At 43.0% G+C, this 24,471-nt stretch overlaps 1 protein-coding gene and 1 long non-coding RNA gene across 2 annotated transcripts; both read left to right on the top strand.

The window, feature by feature from the left end:
- The first annotated feature begins 2,855 nt into the window (after positions 1-2,855).
- Fbxo5 (F-box protein 5) lies at positions 2,856-9,163 on the top strand. The gene is made up of 5 exons (NM_025995.2): positions 2,856-3,062; positions 5,789-6,452; positions 7,079-7,169; positions 7,886-8,065; positions 8,499-9,163. Exons 1-5 carry the CDS (start codon positions 2,984-2,986, stop codon positions 8,748-8,750), a joined length of 1,266 nt encoding a protein of 421 aa, NP_080271.2. The 5' UTR covers positions 2,856-2,983; the 3' UTR covers positions 8,751-9,163.
- A 7,646-nt stretch (positions 9,164-16,809) lies between these two features.
- On the top strand, positions 16,810-23,489 carry Gm30617. Its single transcript, XR_380053.1, has 3 exons — positions 16,810-17,007; positions 17,244-17,374; positions 23,447-23,489. It is a non-coding gene; the product is annotated as a predicted gene, 30617 (long non-coding RNA).
- Positions 23,490-24,471: the final 982 nt, after the last annotated feature.

Raw genomic sequence — 24,471 nt, 5'->3', positions numbered from 1 at the left:
ATTTTCTCTGTACTTCATATTTCACCCAAGAGGAAAAAAACAAAAAACTTGGCACAAGTGGGCATGAAAAGACTGGCATCTAGTGAAATGCAGAATGGCCCTCTCTATCTACTGGAGGAAGAGATTCACAGGTGCCCACAAGCCAGCTAGGAGCATCAGTTAATACTGCTCCAACACAATTAAGCTCAAATATAAAGTCAACGCTTAATTAACCTGGAAAACTGACACGGGCTGTGACAAATTATTGCAGCATGTAAGAAAACATGCTTGTCTCCTTGTGGAAACTTGAGATTTTCCAACAACCTGTCAGCCATTTTCTTCAGGAAGGGAAAAAATGCTGAAAAGTACTTTCAGACTATAGTGAAGAACCAAAGGTTACATTCCAGGTGCTCAGTTGTTTGCTAAACTTGCCTTCCCACCTGAAATTTCCATCTCTCTGTATATGCAAATAAAAGATAAGGAGTTTCCAAGGTTAAGCAGAGTAGAAACAGGAATGTGTACTATCAAGTTCCAGCAAAGAATATTACTTCCTGGAATAACAGAAGGAACTACTGGACTCTTGCTGAAAGGAACTTGGTTCATTTTGCCCTCAAGAATACTTCCCGATCTCACGAGGATTCAAAAGTTTGTACACTCCTTGACTAGCTCTGAAACCACAGTAAGATCTTAGACTTCTAAGCACAATCGTATAAAGTGAAAATATTGCTAAGATATTTAAGAATGGCAAGCTAATAGTAAGCTTTTTCTTGTCATTCCTCAGCACTGTGACAGGTTCCCACTGCCTCTAAAAGCCAAATCCATTATTGTACACACCAATGGTCTGCATCTAGTGTTATTTCACATTAGGAAGTATATTTCGCATGCACAAAGATCTCCCTGGTACAGCATTTAAAATTATTTGAGACAATTTTTTTTGTTTTGTTTTGTTTTGTTTTTTGAGACAGGGTTTCTCTGTGTAACTCTCTCTGCTGGGGAACTAGGTTTTCTGGCTCCTGTGTGTGTGTGTGTGTGTGTGTGTGTGTGTGCCACCATGCCCGACCACGTAGCATTTTAATATCCATTCAGCAAGACTCCAACTAAAGTTCTTACAATCTACAAATACCACATGATCTAGCTTCTGACTTTTCCGGATGCAAACACACACACACACACACACACACACACACACACACACACACACACACCCCTGTCCCCCTTGCTTGAGCTCTAGGCACTTTTTTTAATGTAGTTCTTTGTGAGGTCAATACAGTTCAAAGTGTCAAACTTAACTGACCATTCAAGATTCTCAACCTATGTCTCTATTAACAGTTCTTTTAACACGTAGTTTAGTATCTTTCATTTACTGAAAATTTTGATTGCCAAATTCCTTCTCATTAGGATATAAACTTCCTTAAAGACAGGGCTCGTGTCTTTTCAGCCTTTTTACTTAGAGGCAAAGTTCTCAGGTACAAAACAGAAATAGCGGTCAAGATTTTGGTAAGCAACACCACCTACATCACTATTTTTTTTGCAACACTCCAAACGTGAAAATGCCAGAAAACTAGGGATAAACAAAAAGAATTTGATAAAAACTGGATCCACCCAACGTTTGTATGACTCAGTCCAATCTTGGTCCCGCTTTACACAGGAGCTGCATGGAACACTAACAGAAAGTCATATGCTCTTGCAGAAAAGCAAGAGGGAAATGGCATATCCTGTAGCTTTACTGCTCTGTAGTCTGAAAAGAAGTTAAGTGTATTGTCACCACTTAGAAATAAATTCAAGACGTGCATGCCCAGCATCATTAGTGGTGCACTATAGCTCACCATCAGACTTAATAATACTTTCACTCTCGCCTTTGATATAAAAATATCCACGCAGCCAGGGCGCTCCACCCCAAAGAGACGGGAGTCTGACTTATTTAGGGGAACAGGTCGGCTGTCGAGCCTAGCCAACGAAGGTTAAGAACACATAAAATAAAATACAAATTAACACTTTTAAGAATTCGTGGTGGTTGAAAACCCAAAAGAATGCAATGGCCAAAGCAGGGCTATACAGAGAAACCCTGTCTCGAACCGGCCCCCCCGCCCCCAACCCAAAAAAAAGAAAAAAAGAATGCAATGGCCAGATCTAAGTTAGGCCGCGCCCTCAGCCTTCGGAAGGCGCCAAGCAAAGGGACGCCGGGGTCCTGCTGCGCGCCATCCCCAGGGCAAGGGCGGTTCTCCGGTCACATGTCCCCCCCAGCTAGTCCGCCCCGCCCGGAGGGAACCGCCAGGCTCCTCGCGCGCAAGCGCCAACCCGCCAACTCCGTAGTGGCGGCCGCGCAATACGCAAGCGCAGGAGCTCCAGGCAGGGGGTGGAGCCAATTTAGGAGGGAGAGTAGAGCGCGCCTAAATCCTAGAGAGGCGGGTCCGGAGCCAGGGGAAGGGCTTGTTTTCCGGAAGGTGTGCACTCAGAGTGGCGGGTTTGCAGCTCTGCAAACTCGCTCGTAACAGACGATGGAGGAAGACTGGGGGCCCGCCTGTGTCCATCACAGACTTTCAGGCAGAAGTCGGAGCTGTCCCCAGGACATGAGGACTCTGGAGAAGCCGGTTCGCGGGATAACGGAGGGGGGGTGCGGGGAGAGGGCAGCATGGCGGGTTTGCGCAGAGGACCAGCCGCCTTCACAGGCCACGCCTACATGGGCGTGCTTGCCAGCTCCATCAGCAACTTTGGGGAGGCGAGGATCTGGGCGTGTGGGAGGAGCCCAGGCTCCAGGGCTGGCTCCGCCCCCGCGCCCTCCTATTGGGCGAGCGAGGGCGTCCTCTCATGCCGCCTGCCTATTGGCACGCTTGTGCAAACGCCGCGCCCCATTGGTCTGTTCTGATTTGGGCACCAAATTCAAAGATTTTAAAAGTACCAGCTGGCGCCTTTTAAGAGCTGCGGCTCGGCGCCTCGTCTGGCCGGCCACCTTTTTCCTGTCGTCGCCGCCACCTCCCCAGCATTGGAGCCCGAGTTTTGCGGCATGAGCCGGCGCACCTGCAGTGACCTGCGCCGGCCGTCCTCCTGTCCCTGCCGTCTTGGCGCGCGGACTACCGTGGACGGTGAGTGTGAGGCGGGCATCGTGGGAATCCTTTCTCTGTGGCGGCAGCCTCAGAAACTGGGTGCTTGCAGATCACGGTGTTCCGGGCCTCAGGCGACCTATTTGGGCCCGGGACTGGGAGGAAGGCGCGGAGCAAGGGTGGCTGGTGCAGAGTGGGACAGATGTGGTCGGCCTTGTACGGGGTCCTACTATTCCATCCCACCCCGAGACCCTGCACTGGGGACGTGCAAGGTAGTGGCTTCTGCGCGCCGCATTCCACCCCACCCCCTGCCTGGGCGCCAAATGCCCCCTCCTCTCCCCTCCTCAACTCATGCTCGAGCTGTGACAGGACTGTGGGACTCCAAGCTGGCCAGATGGCCCCATCTCTAGCCTCTACGCCCCCCATTTCACAACTCATCTATCTCACATCCATACTCAGTCTCCGTAACTTTTTGCCCTCAGAGCCCTGGCTGGAGAGCGCGGGAGATTGAGCTCCGCGCTTATCTCCCGCCTTCCCTCGTGCACCGCGCCCTCGGGGCACCTCCCACCACCGACCCCCTCAGCATTTCTAGGGGCTCCTTCTCAGCTCCCGCCAAATGTAAAGGACCCCCCAGCCCCCGCCTGCCCACTGTACCAAATGGAAAAAGTTTTTTTTTTCCTCCCCTGTTTTGCTGCTTCTCAGTAAGTCTCAAGGCCTGGAGTCAGCAGGGCCTTTTAAAAAGCGCCCTTTTTCCTCCAAAACGGTGAGTTTGCCTGTAGTGTTTAGCTGATGAAAGAATCGAGGAGGGATTGTTTAATTTTCGGGTGTTTTGAAGAATTAATGGTCACTTTTTCCAACGTTTAGGTGAGCAGAGAGAATCAATTGTTTATTTTCTTATTAATTTTTTATCTTTCTTGGCATCTCAATGAAAGATGCATCGGTTCTATCGTAGAAAATTTCCAACTGAAGGAAGAGGTAATTCATTCTCTCTCTCTCTCTCTCTATATATATATATATATCCTCAATAATCTTTCTTCATCAGAAAAGGAATTAAGTCTTGAAGAGAAGAAAGTACTAGCTTAGCAGAATGTGTCTGTAAAAGAGTACCCGAGTCTCCGTTAGAAAATAAGAAATTTAATGGTTTACGAAGGGATTCTTTTGCTCAGCTTTCCTCCTCAGGAAATGCTTGCTGCCCCCAACTCCCCTCCCCCACTGGGTTTACAGCCTTGAAGAAACCTTAAAAAATAATTAGAACATTTAAATATTTTTCAAAGTAGACTTAAAGGTTTTCTCTTGGCTTATACTTTCAATCACCTTTCCTCACCCTTGCACAAAGAAGGGATGGTGTTTGACCTTGGCCACATGGCTGGGGACTGAGACTGAAACCTAGTTAACATATGGAAGAGCTAAGACTTTAAGGCCAGCTTTCATTACAGTCTTTAATCTGGAGTGTAAAGCCTGTGTTTATAAGTTAAATGAAAGGCCAGACTTGGTGCACTTTAGCTCTCCACCTTTCCCCCATCCCGTGATTGGCTGAGGGGTGCTAATGTGAGTTCTAAAACATTGAAATATTTTTCGTTTTATCTGTAAGTTCATTTAAGGACAGCCCCCTCCCCAAAACCTAATAGAATAAGCTGGTCAGAAAGCTCCGCAGAGATTCTTTCATTTGAAGTTTTGCCTCCTCATTTGTGCTTTTGTGGAATTTATCTTGATTTTCAGTGTAAGAAATGCCAGCAAGTTTGCCTTTTTGTGATTTAACTAGATAAACAGATGCTTTTAATTAGATCATCCATTTAATCCAGTTTTGTTTTCTTCCCCATTTTGTGGGTGGGAAAACTGAGGCCAAGTTTTTGCCATTAAGTGGATATCAGATGAAAATAGCAAGACTAGATATGTACCCCACATTTGTTTGATTGGGGGAGTATGGAATTCCTTAATCTGCCTTTGTGTCTACCTAACATGAACATAATATAAAATATTTCTTACTGTTTTGGAGCACTTAGAAATTGAAATCTCTTGCTCTCAGATGGATTTAGCTGTGTGTGTGTTAAGGTCCAGACTCTTATCTTCTGATACTTCTCTCTAATTTAGAAAACAGAGTCCTGTAGTCTGGAGAAGTTTAAAAGAAAAAATACTTAAAAATCAAAATGATGTCAGCATGTGCAGTGCAGCCCCAGGCCAGCTGGGACAGCTGTGAGATGAGAATTAGAGCAGTGCGGGCCAAAGGTAAACATTGCACAGGCAGACGGAGAGCATCTCCCTGTGCTGATGCCGGAGCTGCCTGTCCTATGGCTTTCTTGCTCCTGCAAGTCCTCTGTCTCAAAGAAATGAGGCCGTGTGGTCTCAGTCTCAGTTCAGAGGAACTGACTAAGGGAACTCAGGGAAGGGAGGGACGGCGGGGGTGGGGGGGTGCTGCCCCATCAGCTTCACCTGTGCAGCATGACGCCTGCTGTGCCCACAGAGAAGAGTTAGTGGAGGAGAGGAGGCTTGGCTCATTAGTTCTAAGGAAGCCTATGGAAATGATAGCTAGATGGGGTGTGGCGTCCTGGAACTGTGTCATGTATGGGTTTTAGTTAATAGTATTGAGTTAATATTCTGTTTATTGGCACATGCACACCATGGTAATGGAAGATATCCATTTCTGGTGCTGGGTATATAAGGGTTATGATAATGTCTATAAAGACCCAGAGTTCAGTTCTCAGCAAGACGTTGGGGAACAAGTTACCACAAAAGTGATTTTTATTCTATTTCTTGTGTACTTTTTGTAGGTTGTAAAGAAGAAAGCCCTGTTCTTTCTGTTACAATGAAGTGTTTTAATTGCAACCCTGATCTTTCCGAGCTTGAAGTGGTGAAGCCTGAGGACAGTGGGATAGAAGCTTCCTACAGTCCCGTGTGTTTGGAACCTTCCTGTAATGACTGTGTTAGAAACCATGAGAGGTTGTCTTTCATCGACTCACCAATTGTGGGACATGATAACAAGGAAAATCAACGCGTACAAAACACACTAGATAGTTCAAACGAAACAGAAGAGCTAGAGGCCAGTAGACTGTATGAGGACAGTGGCTACTCATCTTTCACACAAAGTGACCGTGACGATGGCATCCTTATCCTGGAGAATTTCAGAAACAGTCCCCAGGCCCGTCTGCTGCCATCACAGAGCCCGGACCAGCATCCCAACAAAACCTTGCTGCCTGTCCTGCATTTTGAAAGAGTGGTTTGCTCAACACTAAAAAAGAATGGCAAGCGAAACCCTAAAGTGGATCGAGAAATGCTGAAGGAAGTTATTGCCAGCGGGAACTTTAGACTGCAAAATATAATTGGCAAGAAAATGGGCCTGGAGCACCTAGACATCCTGGCTGAGCTCTCCCGCAGGGGATTCGTGCACCTGTTGGCTAACATTTTGACTAAGCTCAGCGGCATGGACTTAGTAAAGTGAGTTTGAGGGTGTTGCGCACTGCATGTATAGATAACATAGGACCTGGTTGAGCAGACCAATGTAAAGTGGTCTTAGTGCTGACTTCCTTTTAATGTTTGGTTGACATTTGAAATGGAAGAAAATCTATGGAAATCTGCATCCAGTCTTGTCACTTTGAATTTCATAGTCTGCCATTAGAAGAATGTATTCTATACTGAATTATCTGGCTAGCTGCAATGAAATGGGTAGATAAGGTGGTTTCTATTAGTGGGTGGTTTCTGTATTCAGCATTGTGAGGTGTGCTATTTCAGTTGATGTAATAGATTTTTCAAAATTGGTTACAAGTTAGCCTAATATCCTGTCACACTAAGGTGGAGGTGTATACATTGTACTGGTGTGAAATTGCTTATCCTAATAGATACTCAAGACAAAAATGGATATACAACAAGCTTGGTGGGAGTTTTTTTAAAAACTTAAAAAGTTTTGGCTGGCTCTTTGGTAGTCTGGCTAAGCACTCATAACTGGGCTCTGTCATTCCCAGATCTTAATCCACCCAGTTTCAGTGCGTGTTGGGTTAGTGTAGCTTGTAGTCATCTGCTTCAGTTCTCTGTTGGACTTAGACCTTTGTCTCCTTTGTTTTCAGTCTGTCTAAAGTGAGCAGAATTTGGAAGAAGATACTGGAAAACAATAAGGGGGCGTTCCAGCTCTACAGCAAAACCATGCAGCGAGTCATTGTAAGTCTTCCAAAGTGCTCTTTCTCTTAAGCTGCCATTGCTCTTTTAGGGGGAGAAACAAGTGCTTGTAAATTCATTCAATTCATAAGAAATGGCAGCTTCCTGGGGAGGAAGGGTGTGAGGCGCTCGCAGTGTGTGGATCCTCTATAGAACTTGTTAATAAGCCTAAGTTTAAAAAATTCTACTTTGTATGAGACACACCAACCACAAAGTGGTCTTAAGCAACCAGTTAACTTCCTGGTATAGAGGAAGAGTTTAATTTTCTAAAGTACTTGCTAATTGTGGTGTTTCTGACAGTTGATCATTACATGATTGAAGTATGCTCCTAAGGCAGGATGGTCTCAAGTGTCTGTAATCTTGGAATACTGGAGGCTTGAGAAGTTTAAAGACAGCATGGAGCTACATCTTGAACCTGTTCTCAAAAATCCTAAAATAAATGTTTGTTAGCTGACTGCTGCCCTCTATTGGTATGGGAAGAATAAAGTCCTGTCTACTTGTTCTGTGGACAGGACTTTATTTAGTGTTGGTCTTGGCTGGTTTAAAGGGCACCTTAAATTCCTAATAGCTGTCTCTGATTCACACTTTGAGTGAGTTCCTTTTTGGAGTGTTTCTGTGCATAACTCTGTCCAATGGAGGGGCTGCGATTACAGTCCTGTGGGATCCCTTTATCAAGGAATATGAAAAAGAATTGAAAATCTCTTTAAACTTTGAATCAGGAAAGCAGTAAGTTGTCACTACATGCTACAACGAGAGGATATGTTGTGGGCAGAGCTGCACTAACTTGTGTTCAAAAGTCATCGACCTGGGCACCTCCCAAAAAAGATGTTCAAATCAAGTCCTCCAGTCAGCGTGGTCAGAGAGTTTCTACCTACAGCCGGCACAATGAGTTCGTGGAGGTAACTATCGGGAAAGTCTTAGAAATGAGGAACACTTACTTATAGTTAAAGTAAGAAAGAGGGTTTCACAGGACAGTTTGCCACTACATGCTATCTGGTGTCTGGTACTAAATTACATCACATGATGATGTTGTTTGGGTTTGTAGTAAAAAGCATTAAGGCAGTAGAGGTCACATCTTCCGTCCTTTTCATCTACTCTCAGTAGTGACCTCGAAATATCCCAAGACTGTCCCATACTACATCTTATAGTTGCCACTGTCAAAAGGAGAACAGCTGAATACAAGGCATACCTTTCAGGAGTTTAAGGGCACCTATTACTCTGAACCCATTAGGTAATGGGTATTTAATGTCTGTATTGGAGGCATGGTTCTCCTTCCTGGTTTAATAACAAATTCAAGATACTAAAATACACATGGATTTCTTTTTCTTCCAGGTGGCAAAGACATTGAAGAACAACGAAAGCCTCAAAGCCTGTGTTCGCTGTAATTTCCCTGCAAAATATGACCACTATTTAGAGCGAGCAGTCTGCAAACGGGAAAGCTGTCAATTTGAATATTGTACAAAGTGTCTGTGTGCTTACCATAACAACAAAGACTGTTTGAATGGCAAGATCCTAAAAGCCAGCTGTAAAGTGGGTCCTTTGCCTGGAACTAAAAAGAGTAAAAAGAACTTACAAAGATTGTGATAGATCAACTGTAGATCTTGGCTACTTTAAAAAGAAAAAAAAAACTTCAACTTTAATTTAAGAAAGTAAAAATAATTATGATGCCTTTTGTGAATAGAGAAATTAATTGTCCATAAAAATGCCAAGATTGACTTATGAAAAACAAACTGGATATCTATCTTAGATACTAAGATAAAATTGAGTGGACTTTTGGCAAGGGAGGGTTGTGGTCTTTTTATGGAGTCTTGAGAACATTTGCTTCAGTATTCGAGATTCGCTTTACCAAGTTTGTATCATACTTCTATCAACTTGAGTCTGTCCATTTAAATGTTTGTCAATGTGAGTTTTTTTTATATCTGTGAATACCTGTTTTCAAATGCCAAATAAAATAATACACATAATTTTGTTTAGTTAAAATAAATTTAGAGGTGTAATGATGTGTGCAGGTTTTTTTTGTTTTTTTTTTTTGTTTTTTTTTTTTTGTTTTTTTTTTTTTTTGTTTTTTTTTTTTTTGTTTTTTTTTTTTTTTTTGGTTTTTTGAGACCAGGTTTCTCTGTATAGCTTTGGCTGTCCTGGAACTCACTTTGTAGACCAGCCTGGCCTTGAACTCAGAAATCTGCCTGCCTCTGCCTCCCAAGTGCTGGGATTAAAGGCATGTGCCACCACACCCAGCTATATGTGCAGTTTTTATGAATGTGTTAGACCTGGAAATAAAGTGTGTTACGCTGTGAAGGGAATTGGGTGGATCATGTCCCAGAGGGCTTGTCTTAGCCTCCCTGCCTTCTCCCACCAACTTATAGTCATACAGGTAAACATCTTGGTTGATGCTGCAATTCCTTAAAACAAAGGCCCCTGTGTTAATCATCCACTAGCAGCAGCATGAGGGCACTTTCTGTCTACACAGGGAGCCTAAGAGCCATAGAGTGCTGCCTCTGTTCACCAAGAAGTGCCTTTGTTTGATTTTATCATACTTTTTTTTTTTTTTTTTAAGACACTAGATAACCTACAGTGCTGGTTTAGTGGTCTCAGTTTTAAAAGAATAACTTCATTGTATATAGTGAGGTCAGTGAGTGCTTCATTTCAGGATTGTTTTTGGTCTCTCTGTAGCCTTGCCTGTCATGGAACTTGCTCTGTAGACCAGGCTGGCCTCCAGTTTACAGAAATCCCGATGGGGAAAGACAGCATCACTTGGCTCATTTCAGAATTTGGAATCTTAGGGTTTAACTACTATGAACAGACACCATGACCAAGGCAACTCTTATAAGGATATTTAATTGGAGTTGGCTTATAGGTTCAGTCTATTATCGAGGCAGGACCATGGCAGTATCCAGGCAGGCATTGGGCTGGAGGAGCTGAGAGTTCTACATCGCTATCCGAAGGCTGCTAGTGGAAGACTGATTTTTGGGCAGCTAGGATGAGGGTCTTAAAGTCTACAGTGACACACCTACTCCAATACCTAGCCACACCTAATAGTGCCACTCCCTTGGCTGAGCATATACAAGCCATCATACCATCTGTCATTGCTTACCTGGCTTTAGGGATTCCTGATGAACAAGTTGATTCCTTAGTGAGATGTGGAAATAAATCTGGTGCTGTCAGTATTCTGTACTATTAGCATTATATATATAAGGGCACGAACAGGGATTTTGATTTTGTGTTTTGACAATTTTGATTTCCGAATGCATCCTGGAGTTGGTGATCCATTTGATTTAAGGAATTAGTTTGTCAAGAGGGTTTCTTTGTATGGCCCTGGAACCTAAAGATCTGCCTGCCTCTGCTGGAAATAAAGTTGTGCGCCACTGCTGGGCTTTGAGGAATTTCCGTAGTTGCATCAAATAGAGTTGGTTGGTTGGTTGGTTGGTTGGTTGGTTGGTTTTTTGAGAGACAGGGTTGCTCTGTATAACCCTGGCTGTCCTGGAACTCAGAAATCTGCCTGCCTTTGCCTCCCAAGTGCTGGGATTAAAGGCGTGACCAGCATCAAATAGGTTTCATCTGTACCTAAGTTTCTTCAACATCACTGGTATCAGATTTGGTTTCTTAGTTGTATCCCAAGCTTTGGAAGTCGAGATTGCTTCCCCCTAGCCCTTATTATCTAAATGTAATCATTCCTAAGTAGGTGATCCTGCTATTCTTTCGCCTGCCTAGCCTCACGAATTCCGGGTTGGCCACAGTTTCTCTGTGGCCTTGACCATTCTGGAACACATTAGACCAACAGGCTTGCCTTAAACTCAAGAGATTCACCTTTGTCTCCCAGGATGCAGAGATTAAAGGAATGGGGCACTTCACCACAGGGTTCTCAGCCTGCTTTCTTACAGAACATGGCTACCAGCACAAGGATGGTTACCCCCCCCCCCCCCCCCCATCAAGCTGGGCCTGTCTCCATCAATCACTAAGAAAGTGCCCTACAAGCTCGCCTACAGCTCATCTTATACAGGAATTTTATTTATTTTTTTTTTCTTTTCTTTCTTTTTTTTCTTTCTTTTTTTTTTTTTTTTGGTTTTTCGAGACAGGGTTTCTCTGTATAGCCCTGGCTGTCCTATTGAAACTCACTTTGTAGACCAGGTTGGCCTCGAACTCAGAAATCCACCTGCCTCTTCCCCCCTCCCCCCCTCTCCCCCTCCTCCCCTCCCCCAAGTGCCACCACGCCCGACAAGATTTATTTATTTTATGTATATGAGTGCACTGTAGCTGTCTTTAGACACACCAGATCCCATTACAGATGGTTGGGAGCTACCATGCAGTTGCTGGGAATTGAACTCAGGACCTTTGGAAGAGCAGTCGTTGCTCTTAACCTCTAAGCTATCTCTACAGCCCCGGAATTTTCTTGACTCGGGTTACTCCTGTCTTCTCGGACAATTTTAACTTGGGTCAATTTGACAAAACAAGCCCTTTATCTGATCTGTTGAGCCTAAGATTTCTGGGTTTTGTTGCTGTAGTTTGTTTATTTCTTAAATCAGAATCTTCCCCGTTCCCGTCCCCCCATCTTGATTTGCCTTCTTCATTCCACTGGTTTTGTTTTGATCCCTTTTAAGATCATTGATGAATTTTAAAGCCTGACTGAAGTTATTTGTTCCATACTTCGACATTTTCCATAACTTTCCTGAGCTTTCAAAGGAGTTAGGCTGCAAGGCTGCCTCCTGTTGGGCTGCATCTTTTGGTTGGCATATTTATTGTAATGGAGATCTCCTCTAGTTTGGTGAAGGGGGTGGGGTGCCTTACTAAGTAGCTGCAGTACTACCAGAAAAGAAGTCAAGTAGCTGTGAATTGCAAGTGAGACTTCCGGGGCAGTGCCAGCACCCGCCTTTACCCAGGTGCACACACAGTCCTGGGCATTTGGGTCTCCATACCTTGGAATGGTATGTGGGCTTCCAACCCTTAACTGCCTTTTCTGTTTCTCTAAGCTTAGCTGCCTTGTCACCTCTTTCTTGTTTTTAAGATGCACTTTTTGTTTGTTTGTTTGTTTGTTTTTATTTTATGTTATGTGAGTACACTGTTGCTATCTTCTGACACACCAGAAGAGGGCATCAGATCCCATTACAGATGGTTGTGAGCCTTATGTGGTTTCTGGGATTTGAACTCAGGACCTCTCAAAAAGCAGTCAGTTCTCTTAACTGCTGAGCCATCTCTCCAGCCCCGACTTCTTTTTATGAGATAGTCTCTCCCCTTTGTTACCAGAATTTTGGCTCAGTGGCTTGTCGGGAGCTTCTAATTCAGTACATTAGTTTCTGAAGAGAATATCAATATCTCTACGTTGTTGTGCTGGTAAGTTCAGATCAGTTCAGTTTTGTTTGTTTTTGTTTTGTTTCCTTTTGGTTTGGTTTTTGTTTTTGTTGTTAACTTGAAACAAGTTAGGACCACCTAGGAAGAGGGAAACCCTCCATTGAGAAAATGCCTCCATAAGATTAGTCAATAGATGAACCTGGGGAGCATTTTCTTGATTTGTGTGTGTGTGTGTGTGGGGGGGGGGGAACCCAGCCCACTGGTAGTGGTACCAGTGTGCAGGGCCCTGGGTGTAGTCAAAAGGAAGCTGAACAAGCCACAGAGCAAAGGAGTACTTGCTGTTTCATGGTCTACTTCGGATGCTGCATCCACCTCCTGCCCTGAGCTCCTGCCCTGCCTCCCCTTCTTGATGGGCCACAACTGTAAACCACAACCTGAGACAAACCCTTTTTTCCCCCAAATTGTTTCTGGTTGTAGTGTTTTATCACAAATTGCAAAGTAACCTACCTTTTAAGGATGCATGAAAATATTTCCCAAATTGGTGCCCTTTTCTCAAGAAATGTATGTCAACACTCAGTACAGCCTGCGGTTTTTGCCACTGTGCTGCCAGGGCAGTACTGGTACTTTCTTACAGCTTTCATTTATATCCTGATGATGGACGGCTGATGAGCATCTTTCCATGGTACTTGGTGCATTTCTCAGGGTTCTCTAGAGTCACAGAATCAATGGAATGTCTCTCTATATTAATGGAATTTATTGTAATGGCTTACAGTCTGAAGTCCAGCTAACACAACAATGGGCAGCTGTGAATGGGAAGTCCAAACATCTAGTTGTCACTCAATCCCAGGATTGGTCTTCTGTAGAAGTAGGTTCCAACAGATGTGCTGGCAAGTAAATGCAAACAATCAAGGAAGTGAGTAGTCCTTCTCTCCCAAAGTCCTTATGTGGCCTTCAGCAGAAGGTGAGGCCCAGATCAAAGGTGTGAACCACTGAGCTTGGATCTGGAATTTGCTTTGTCCCAGGCTGGCCTTGGACTCAGACAGCTGCTTGCCTCAGTCTCTGGGGATTAAAGGCGTATACTACCTTGCCTGGGCCTAAACTTTTCACAGCCACTGTGCCTCAAGATCTCCATGTCAAGATCTGGGTCAGATGCCTGTCTTCCCACCTCAAGATCTGAATTACAAGTGTGCCCTCCATTTCTGGATTGTACTTCATTCCAGATGTAGTCAAGTTCACAAGCAGGAATAGCCATCACAATCCAGTGATTTGCTACCTTGACATAAATCATGTCTCATGTCCAAATGAAACAATAGCCAGGACATTAAAATACACCTAGCATGATATAACTCCCTTGTAAAATTGCAAATGCACTGTAAACTTAGAATAGGTCAATGTCTCAAGTTCAAGTGGATCAAGGACATCCACATAAAACCAGATACACTGAATCTAATAGAAAAGAAAGTGGGAAAGAACCTTGGACACATCGGCATAGGGGAAATTTTCCTGAATAGAACACATGGTTTATGCTCTAAAATCAACAATGGACAAATGGGACCTCATAAAACTGAAAAGCTTCTGTAAGACAAAGGACGCTGTCATCAGGACAAAATGGCAACCAACAGACTGGGAAAAGATCGTTACCAATACTACATCCAATAGAGGGCTAGTATTTAACATATACAAAGAAGAAGTTAGAACCAAATAACCCTATTTAAAAATGGGCTACAGAGCTAAACAAAGAATTTTCAACTGAGGAAACTCAAAAGGCTGAGAAGCACCTATAGAAATGTTCAACATCCTTAGTCATCATGGAAATGCAAATCAAAATGACCCTGAGATTTCACCTCACACCAGTCAGAGTGGCTAAGATAAAAAAAACTCAGGTGACAGCAGATGCTGTCAAGGATGTGGAGAAAGAGGAACACTCCTCCATTGCTGGTGGGATTGCAAGCTGGTACAACCACTGTGGAAATCAGTCTGGTAGTTCCTCAGAAAATTGGACCTGAGGACCCAGCTATACCACTCCTGGGCATATACCTCAAATATGCTCCAACATATAACAAAGACACATGCTCCACTATGTTCATAGCAGCCTTATTTATAATAGCCAAAAGCTGGAAACAACCCAGATATCCCTCAACAGTTGAATGGATACAGAAAATGTGGTATATTTACATAATGGAGTACTACTCAGCTATAAAAACAATGAATTCATGAAATTTGCAGGCAAATGGATGGAACTAGAAAATATTATCCTGAGTGAGGTAACCCAGTCACAGAAGAACACACACAGGATGCACTCACTGATAAGTGGATATTAGGCAAAAAGCTTGGAATACTCAAGATACAAGATACAGATAATATGAAGCTCAAGAAGAAGGAAGACCAAAGTGTGGATGCTTCAGTCCTACTTAGAAGGGGAAAGAAAATAATCATGGGAGGTAGACGGTGAGAGAGACTTGGGAGGAAGAGAGTATGGAGAGGGGAAAAGAAGGAAGAAGGATCAAGAATGGGAGGAGATGGAGAAGTACAGAGGGTCATGAACTTTAACAGAGGTGTGTAGCAATGGGTGATGGGAAACTGGGAGTAGGCACTAGAAAGTCCCAGAAGACAGGAAAGCAAGATGTTCCCAGGACCCAATGGGGATGATATTAGCTAAAATACCCTACAAAGGGGAGGGAGAACCTGTAGAGACCATATCCAGAATTTAGGCATGGCCCCTGATTGAGGATAGGGCCACTCACCCATCTCAAAAATTTTAACTCAGAATTGCTCCTGTCTGAAGGAAATGCAAGGGCAAAAAGTGGAGCAGAGACTGAGAGAAAGGCCATCCAGGGACTCCCTCACCTGGGAATGCATCCCATCTGCAGACACCAAACCCAGACACTATTGCTGATGCCAAGAAGTGCTTGCTAACAGAAACCTGATACTGTTTCTTAAGCTGTCTTCTTAGAGGCTCTACTAGAGCCTGACCAATACAGATGTGGATACTTGCAGCCAACCATCGGACTGAGCATGGGGACCCCAATGGAGGAGTTAGGGGAAGGACTGAAAGAGCTGAAGGAGTTTGCAACCCCATAGGAAGAACAACAATATCAACCAACCAGAGCCCCTAGATTTCCCAGGGACTAAATCACCAGTCAAAGAGGGACACATGGAGGGACTCATGGCTCCAGCCGCATATGTAGCAGAGGAGGCCTCATCTAGCATCAGTGGGAGGAGAGGCCCTTGGTCCTGTGAAGGCTCCGTGTTATTGATCAGATGCTTTATTCACCTGTCTCTTGTCTTTCAATTTGTTAGCATCTTAGAAGAAACATTTTCATTTTTTCCCTATTGTTCCAAATGACCTCCCCCCCCCCCTTTAAAACTTTATCTGCATTTATTTTATGCTGAATTTATCCCCGGGCCATGGGTTTTTGTTTCTTCAGTTTCTTCTAGGATATCTTTTTCTTCTGTGCAGCCTCCTCTTCTGGCTTTGGAACGATCTGTTCCTTCTCAGTGAGAGATGATGTCAATGTGGCAGGGGGAGCTCATGTGTGGGTTAATCCGGCCATGAGCTCTGTAGGTTCGTCGGCGATCTTAGGTACCTTGTTCACCTGGATATGTTCAATAACTAGAGAATCTACGTCTAAACCCTTAAGTTCAGCGTTACTCTCGGCATTTTTAAGCATGTGCAGCAAAAATTCAGCACTCTTTTTTTGGCCACCGACCCTGTGTCCAGCCCCACTGTTTGGCCTGGGCGCACCTACAGACTCCACCATTATACTGCCGGAATGGCACACATTGCTTCTTTAAAGTGACATCCTTCGGATACTTGGTGGCTTTCCGGATATGCATACCCTTGATGGCCTGGGCAGTTTCCCCGGTGTTCTTAAAGTGATTTGCATGATTTTGTGGGGTTTTCTGGGTCAAGAGAGTAGCGAACCATCGTGGCAGGTGACCTCTGGCCCATGATTTCCCTTCTATAGATCACGTTTTTCATGTTATAGCTAAGTAGTAAGTAATAATCTACTTACACAGCAATTTTCTTCCACCTTCATTTTTAGAAACTTTACATTAAAAAAAAATCATTACATTTATTTATTTGGGTGGGTACAAGCCTGCTATAGGGCATAGATGTGCAGGTCAAAAGTCAACTTGTGGAAGTTGGTTCTCTTCTGGTATCCCGTGGGGCCAAGGGATGAACTCTGGTCGTTAGGCTTGGCAGCAAGCACCTTTACCAGCTGAGCCATCTTACCAGCCCAGCTGTACACGGTATAATTTTATGTTTAGAGTCAATGATTAGTCTGCAATTCTGAGAAGAGTGGGAGAATTGTACTTCTTGTAAGACCCGGTTGACCCTGCTCTCTGGATTAAAATCTAGACCACAGGATTCCCTAATTGGTGCGTGTTCGAGTAAGAACACACATTATATTCAGAAGAGGCTGGCAGTGGCCAAGTGAGATCCCAGCTGGACATTCAGCTTGGCGGCGACTCCCTTCCATGGCCCCTCTGATCAAGCCGGAGAGCAGCCCGCGTTACCCACGACCCGTGTTTCATCATCCTGCTGGAGTGTGAGGTGAATGACTATTTTGTGTCCCTTGGATAACACTTTGACGGCAGATGCAGATTAACTGAGACCTTACTCTTCGTGAAGACCCTTCAGATTTGACAGTCCTGTGTATCAGTCAACTCTCCTCTCAGATGTCGGGAATGATGGATTAGCGATCCTGCTAAACCCCAGTGTGCCCATACGCATGGGTGTTTTCAACCTCGCTGTTGCCCACTTCATAGAATCAAATGCTGTCTTCACAGGTTAGCCCTGAGATCAACTTACAACGCACCAACGCTGTTGGGTACCAGAAGACGAACATTTCCAGGACTCTGCCTAGGAATCTTGCCATGCCTTTTAAACACAACTCGAAGGCCCTCTGAAGACTTAATAGGTGAGAGATGGATCGTTTCTCTACTGCCCTGACTGTATGGCATTTTCCCCTTTTCTTCAAATTATACTTCAACAGTTTGAACACCTTACCACGAGATGGCGCGCGTTCAACGCCGTCCTTTTCAGTGTTCATTCCTGTGAATCTAATATAAAAAGGGATGGAAGAATAGTATTGCTTTTCTATCCAATTTATGTTGCCAGGTTAGAAAATCAAGTACATATATATTGCTATATTAAAATAGTTATATTTTAAACAGTTTAACTTTTAGTCTCAGACGTGAAGGGTAAATCTCACTTCTTCAGTTCAATATTCTTCGTACAAAGCAAAAACAAAATCAGATGGCCACTTTTCATCTTGTGATTGAGACAATCATATATTAGATTTACTGGGTAATTAAACACTATGGCATTCACCTGAGATTCAAAGAAGTCTTTTCTGGCACCATAACTAATGTGTCAAGCTAGAGGACTGTAATGTTCAGAGCTCAAGTTATTGTTTTTTTTTTTTTTCTTTTATTAGAAGAAATCATTTTATTCTAGATATGGCGGTGAGAGTACATTTACTAGAAAAATGAGGAAAAGGAATCTAAAAAGATCTTAAATCAACACTGAGGTTAGATATCCACTATGTTTTGCTGATGTAATGCTGAGCTGCTACCTTGTAAAAAGTAAATTTATCCACAACAGAGAGATGGAGTCAGAAGCAAGGTACACTGAGAGATTTTATTTTACCTTTGTTTGTTTCTTTCTTTGTTTCTTTCTTTGTTTGTTTGTTTCTTTCTTCCCTCCCTCCCTCCCTCCCTTCTTTCTTTCTTTCTTTCTTTCTTTCTTTCTTTCTTTCTTTCTTTCTTTCTTTCTTTCTTTCTTTCTGTTTTTTGAGACAGGGTTTCTCTGTATAGCCCTGGCTGTCCTGGAACTCACGTTGTAGACCAGGCTGGCCTCGAACTCAGAAATCCACCTGCCTCTGCCCACCACGCCTGGCTTACCTTTATTTATTTGTACATGTACGATGTACATGTATGTGTGGAGACCAGAAGAGGGTATACCATTCCCTGGTCACAGGCAGCTGTAAGCCATCTGACATGGTGTTGGATCTGAACTCTGGTCCTATTATGCATGAGTACTGGACACTCTCAGCTATTTCTCCCACCTACCATGAGATTTTGTTTTTCCAAAGCCCCTGTGACACAGTGGTGGCACCTGATTCCTCCTCATCAGATGCTGGTGGCTTCAACTTCTTTCTCACTATTTTACCTTGGACAAAATCATTTTTTAACATGGATAAGCTGTTTTCAAAGCATATAGAAAAGAGAAGACTGCCTACCTATACTATTGATACAATGGTTAAACTAGAAAACACAAGAGAAATACTAAACAATTGTGACATAAATAACTAAACGTAACTAGCATTTCAGTTTCTTATGGCCAAAATGTTAATTATTATAATGACAGTCAAAATGAAGGAATCCCTTCCAATAACTATGTGATTTTTTCTTTTTTTGGGTTTTTGAGACAGAGTTTCTCTGTGTAGCCCTGGCTGTCCTGGAACTCACTCTGTAGACCAGGTTGGCCTCAAACTCAGAAATCTGCCTGCCTCTGCCTCCCAAGTGCTGGGATTAAAGGTATGCACCACCACGCCTGGCACGACTTTGTGATTTTTATAGCCAAAATAATCTTGTGTTAAATTTTTTCTCATCTGTATTACTGTGCTACTGATAATGAAAAAGCTTTTTGTCTTCAGTAGGACAACTAGGGAAGATAGACTTACTGCCAGATAAAATAAGCTGTTCCAGTATGGAACCAATGAACCTTTAAATAACTTCAAAGTGTTACCTTAGTTTTTAAAAGTTATTCCTTTGTTCTTAGTTAGAACATCTATTGAGCTCCTTCTGTATACAATGTGAGCTTGCTGGGTAAAGTCAAATGCAGAGCCTACGTCCGAGCCTACGTCTGAGTTCCATCAGAGAACCCAGCTTTTAAACTTCATACAGATAATAATAGATGGCTTAAGTGTTTGCTTCCACACTGGCTCATACTTTCTAAGCAAAAGTATTTCAGTTGTATCCATGACTGACTTCCTTGTTCTAAAGGGTGGATTAAAACTCCTTTAAGGTAGTACAGGAGATTGTAAGATGACAAAGGAGGAGAGCATTGTTGGGTCAGGCTACTGCTGAACTGATATGCTAGACCCAAGATGGAGGCAAGCAGATCCTCCCACCCCCCAAATAAACCAGCGCTTACACGAACCTACAGATGCTCGGGACACAGATGCACAAGCAATATTTACGCCACCCCTATATTCTGTTGGGACCCAGTTGGGAAGAGACAAGGAGAGTGCCTAAGAGAGTGGTTAAAAGGTGATGGTTTCTTATCACTCCAAGGAATAGCCCTCTGGCCTATGTGAAATGGGGATATTGAATGTCTGTGATTGAAGTACAGAGGGAAGAGGGGTGTGCAGCCCTTCCCACCCTTCCTAGCTGCTGGAGCTCAGAAACTTACCCGTGTAGGGGCTGTCTGAGAAACCCCAAGCTATTGCCGGTTTGCAGCAGCGGGCTTACATTTGACACCCATTGGTGTTAGACCAACTTGGTGAGCAAAGAGTTGTCTTATCCCACTGGGGAGCTGACAGAAGGAGCACGGAGTGTCAATTACGCCAGTGGGGCATCGTCCTAGGGACTCATAAGCCTTAAGAACTCAAGCTGGATAAGAACACCACATTCATTTCTTTCTAACAATCCATTCCTGAGAGGGAGTGTGTTGTAGTCGCGATCACGTCTCTTTAACACTAACAAAATCCGTTTCACTTAGAATTATTTCTAGTAAAATTTCAACCTCTGCTGTTTATTGCTCCAAATGTTACTCGTCTCCTTTACCTTCAGTGCTTTGCCTGTGTGGCTAGAACGTTGTGGGAAAATCTGTGTTATGTGAGGTACTTGGAAACTCACTTTATATTCTTTTTTTTTTCATGATTCATTAATTTAACGTTCTTCAGCATGGAGTTCAGCTAAGGGAGATTTATGGTTTACAATGGTAATTTTTATTGTTAAGAGTCAAAATTATGTCACATTCACATTTTCATTGATCCCTACCAAAAACTGAAATAGCATTACACACATATGTTTGAAAAGTGTGTATACTTATATTGAATTAACATAAGTACTATAATAGTATGTTAACAAAATATTGAGACAAATCTCATGTTCCTTATGTATCCTAATGGTTTTCTGCACTGATGAGCAAAGTTTATGATATGTGGAATTGTTGCATTTGAGACTGATAGTCTACAGGCACCTGGTTTTGAGTTATCAGTGTAGAATTGTCTAGGATGTTTTGAACTCTGAGCGTGTCTATGAGAGTTTTTGTAATTTGGGTTAATTAAGGTGTGAACTGTATCAACTATAGATACTTTCCTAGGTTTGCTTCATTTGCTCTCATAAAATAAGTGGACAAAGGCCAAATATGAGAAAAGGATTATTTCACTCCCAATAAGACATTATGGGCCAGCATCAGGAGGGACTCAATGTGACAGAACTTTGAGGAAACTTGCCACATAAATTCCCACAGTCAAGGGCAAGTGGCTATGAGTAGGCTATCGCTTGCCAGGCTCAGTTCAGTATAATCAGTCCAAGCATGATCATGAAATGAACCTGCTTAAATTCAGGATGGGTATTCGCCCCATAGTCCTAAGTGTTGCTTTTAGAGTTCCCTGTCCTTTTCATGACTGTTCAAACTTTGGAAGAGCCGAGAACGTGGGGTGACTTCTTTCCCTTCCTCTGTCGTCAATGGTCTCTTAGTCCTGCCTCTCTCTGTGGTTCCACCAGAGGGCAGAACCAACCCACCTAAGGCCCAGCTTGCAACTGTCTTCTTCAGTGTTTGATATGAAACTTCTTTGTGCTTCTTTCAAATGGCTGGGATATCATTGCTTTGAAGATTTGCTGTTGAGAGGACCCAGAGACAAGCTCTGGAGTTAGAGTACAGCTTTGCTAGTCATCATGTCCATGATTTGAGAATCTGTTTGGGGCATGTTTGTTTGTTTTCCCCCTCTGAGCAATGGTTTTTTCATCCTTGTAAAAGGAAAGCAGCAACCTTGCCTTTTGGGCAGCTGTGAGTATTAAGGGAGTTTAGACATACCTCACACTCTTACAGATAAGACTGGTGTGTAGTGTGCTCTATTCAAGGGAGAGTCCCTACGGAGTTTACAGAAATGATAGGTCTGTATTACCTAGGGCCTACCGGAATACAGCAAAGAGTCAAAAGATAGTAAATAAAGCTACTATTTTTGTCTTTTTTTTTTTTTTTTTTTTTTTGCGTGTGTGTGTGTGTGTGTGTGTCAGGTATGTATACAAGTGTCTATTTCTATGTGTTATTCCTACCCCTTTGTCTTCCGTCTAAGAAGGTGAATCCTATTTCCTTTGCTCACTGATTTATCTCAAGTATTCGAAAAATACTCAGCACATTGCAGGTTCTTAACAATTAGCCATTCAACAAGCAGAGGGTTACTAACTCCTTGCTGAAGTTTTTATCTCAAGGCCTGCCACAGTCATACAGGTTAGCTTTGTCCCCAGCCCATGACACCATCGGGAGAAGGTGGGATATTTAGTAGGAAGGGCTTAGTGGGATGAGGCTAGGTCATTGGAATCATGTCTTTGAAGGGGGTATCGGGACTTCCTTTTTGCTTCTGAGCACCATGAGGAGGCATGGACTCTGGATATTCTGTACTATGCCCAGAGCTACAGAGCTGAGTGATCATGGATTGAAACCTCTACAGCAATGAACCAAAATACGCATGTCTTTCTTTTAAATTTATTTTCTTGGGTATTTTTCATAGTGAGGGAAACCTAGCACATACATCTACATGTACATGTAAGAACACAGGGAGTAGATACAACTCTCCAGATCTCACAAATAGATGGAGTTTATTGTGCCTTAATCCAAATCTGTTTAACCCTAAACACTATCACTTTCTTTGATTACCTTGAAGATAGATTCAGCAACTCTATGAAAATGAACATCTGACTGAATCTGATAACAGATATGCCTGGCTGAGTCTTTGTACTGTTTAGGAGGAAGGAGGTGAGGTAATGCTTGCAGTAATACTTTTTGAGGTTTATTTCCACCAGTGTTTAGGTGGGAGAGAGGAAAAAAAATTAACTTTAGGCATTAGAACGCTCAGGTCTAATGAATATTCCTAGCTCAGATTTCCACAATGGCATTTCCCAACTATCTTCCATAACCAAATGGCATCTGTGAAATGCAAGGAAAAAGAAACACATTAAAAAGCTGCTTAGAAGCTGGACACGATGGTGTGTTAGTCACATCTATAATTTCAGCACCCGGGAAGCTGAGGCAGTAAGGTTCAAAAGTCAGCCTATGATAAACAGTAAATTTAAAGCTAGCCTGGACATCTAGAGAGACATCTCATGAAGGAGAAAGAGGAGGAGAAAGTGAGAAAATAAAATAAAATTAACATTTCGGGAGAGCAGAATGGCTGGCTCACAGCCCATGTTACATTAGTGTTTGCTGAATGCCTATGAGTTAGAGAATAGAAACTGGGAACTGTGGCTAAAAACTTTTAGTTCTTTAGTACACTGTCTTGTCTGTTGGTCAAGAACAGCATCCTATGAGAACTTTCTAGGAGTGCAGTCTCTTTTCATACCTAAAGAATAGGAAAGGGGCATTTAAACACCATCCCTGGGTGATTTGATGCAGCCATGAGCAGCCCCATTTAGCTAATTAGGGTTCCACTGCAGATTTGAGTTGTACAAAGGCTGATCCCCTTTAACCAAGAAATAGCCATCTTAGCACATTTCAAAAAGCACAGCATTAGAAGAAAACTCATCCCAGGCAGCATTAAATTTCAAAAAGAAAGCTGCAGGGGAGACCGGTGCTCTCTGCATGGTTGTGTTGGAAAGTGAACACTGCAAATGCATTTATTTCTTCTTGTTAGAGCCTTACACTCATGCCAGGGAGTGTACATCAAGTTTCTTGTAGACCAAGTTTCTACAGTTTATTTGCAGGGAGATTTCTTGTGTGGCTTGCCTACATGAAAGGTCTTACTTCTCTTTATTTATAGGTATCTGTCAAGGCTACATTCTGCTCTACGTGTAAATCACCAAGACCTGTTTTTAAAATTCCAAGCTGGAGGCAAATGGCCAGGCAGAAATCGAGGGAACTGTCATTCGGCAGGACAGATGTCTTGGCTTGGGTTATAAAACTCCTCTGCCTATGAAGAGTTGAAGAAACTTGAAGTGATGTTTGCATATATGATTCAGTCCCATGGAGATACACAGGGAAATCTCTGCTGCTTACTGCATTTTGTGTATGTATATATATTATACAAACATTTTATACAAATATCTATTTATAAAATATATGCTGTATGTATATTTATTCACACGCATCATTTAATGGTATTTTACATGCAACTTAAGTGCATGTAGTTTTTATGATATCTGCTATTTCAAAAGTTTGTAGTGTCCACATTTAACCTTCAAATGTATATGTGAGTGTGCATATGTGTGTGTATGTGAATGGCTGAGTACGTGTGAGAGTGTGTATGAGTGTGTGTGTATATGCATGTATGCATGAGTATATACACATGTGAATATTTGTGTGTATATGTGTGATCATGTGTGACTATATGTGACTATAAGTGTCTGTCTGTCTGACTTGTCTGTGAATGCATACAGATCTTTATAAATACTCTGGTTTTTGTTTGTTTGTTTGTTTGTTTGTTTTTTCGAGACAGGGTTTCTCTGTGTAGCCCTGGCTGTCCTGGAACTCACTTTGTAGACCAGGCTGGCCTCGAACTCAGAAATCCGCCTGCCTCTGCCTCCCAAGTGCTGTGATTAAAGGCGTGCACCACCATGCCTGGCTTTTTGTTTTGTTTTTTTTTAACTGGTTGTTTTTGCAGTACTGGGGCTTGACCCAGGCTTTGCACAGGTTAAACAAGCACTTCAGCACCGAGCTCCATCTCGGCCCCGTACATTATCTTGTACACATAAAGCTAGCACTGGACTGTCTCAGCCAGATGTCTAGCAACACCAGGTTAGGAACAATAGGTGCATAAAGGTGAAGTCTTTCAAGGGTTTAAAGATT

The sequence above is a fragment of the Mus musculus genome, chromosome 10, assembly GCF_000001635.26.
Source record: "Mus musculus strain C57BL/6J chromosome 10, GRCm38.p6 C57BL/6J".
Lineage (NCBI taxonomy): Eukaryota > Metazoa > Chordata > Mammalia > Rodentia > Muridae > Mus > Mus musculus.
This window is presented reverse-complemented; position numbering and strand designations above follow the sequence as displayed.

Bases quoted from the DNA above. Each gene is read 5' to 3' on its own strand.
- Fbxo5 (NM_025995.2), top strand. From the start codon at position 2,984: ATGAGCCGGCGCACCTGCAGTGACCTGCGCCGGCCGTCCTCCTGTCCC. The intron at 6,453-7,078 runs GTGAGTTTGAGG...CTTTGTTTTCAG, and splicing joins AGCGGCATGGACTTAGTAAA to TCTGTCTAAAGTGAGCAGAA. The intron at 7,170-7,885 runs GTAAGTCTTCCA...ACTTTGAATCAG, and splicing joins AAACCATGCAGCGAGTCATT to GAAAGCAGTAAGTTGTCACT.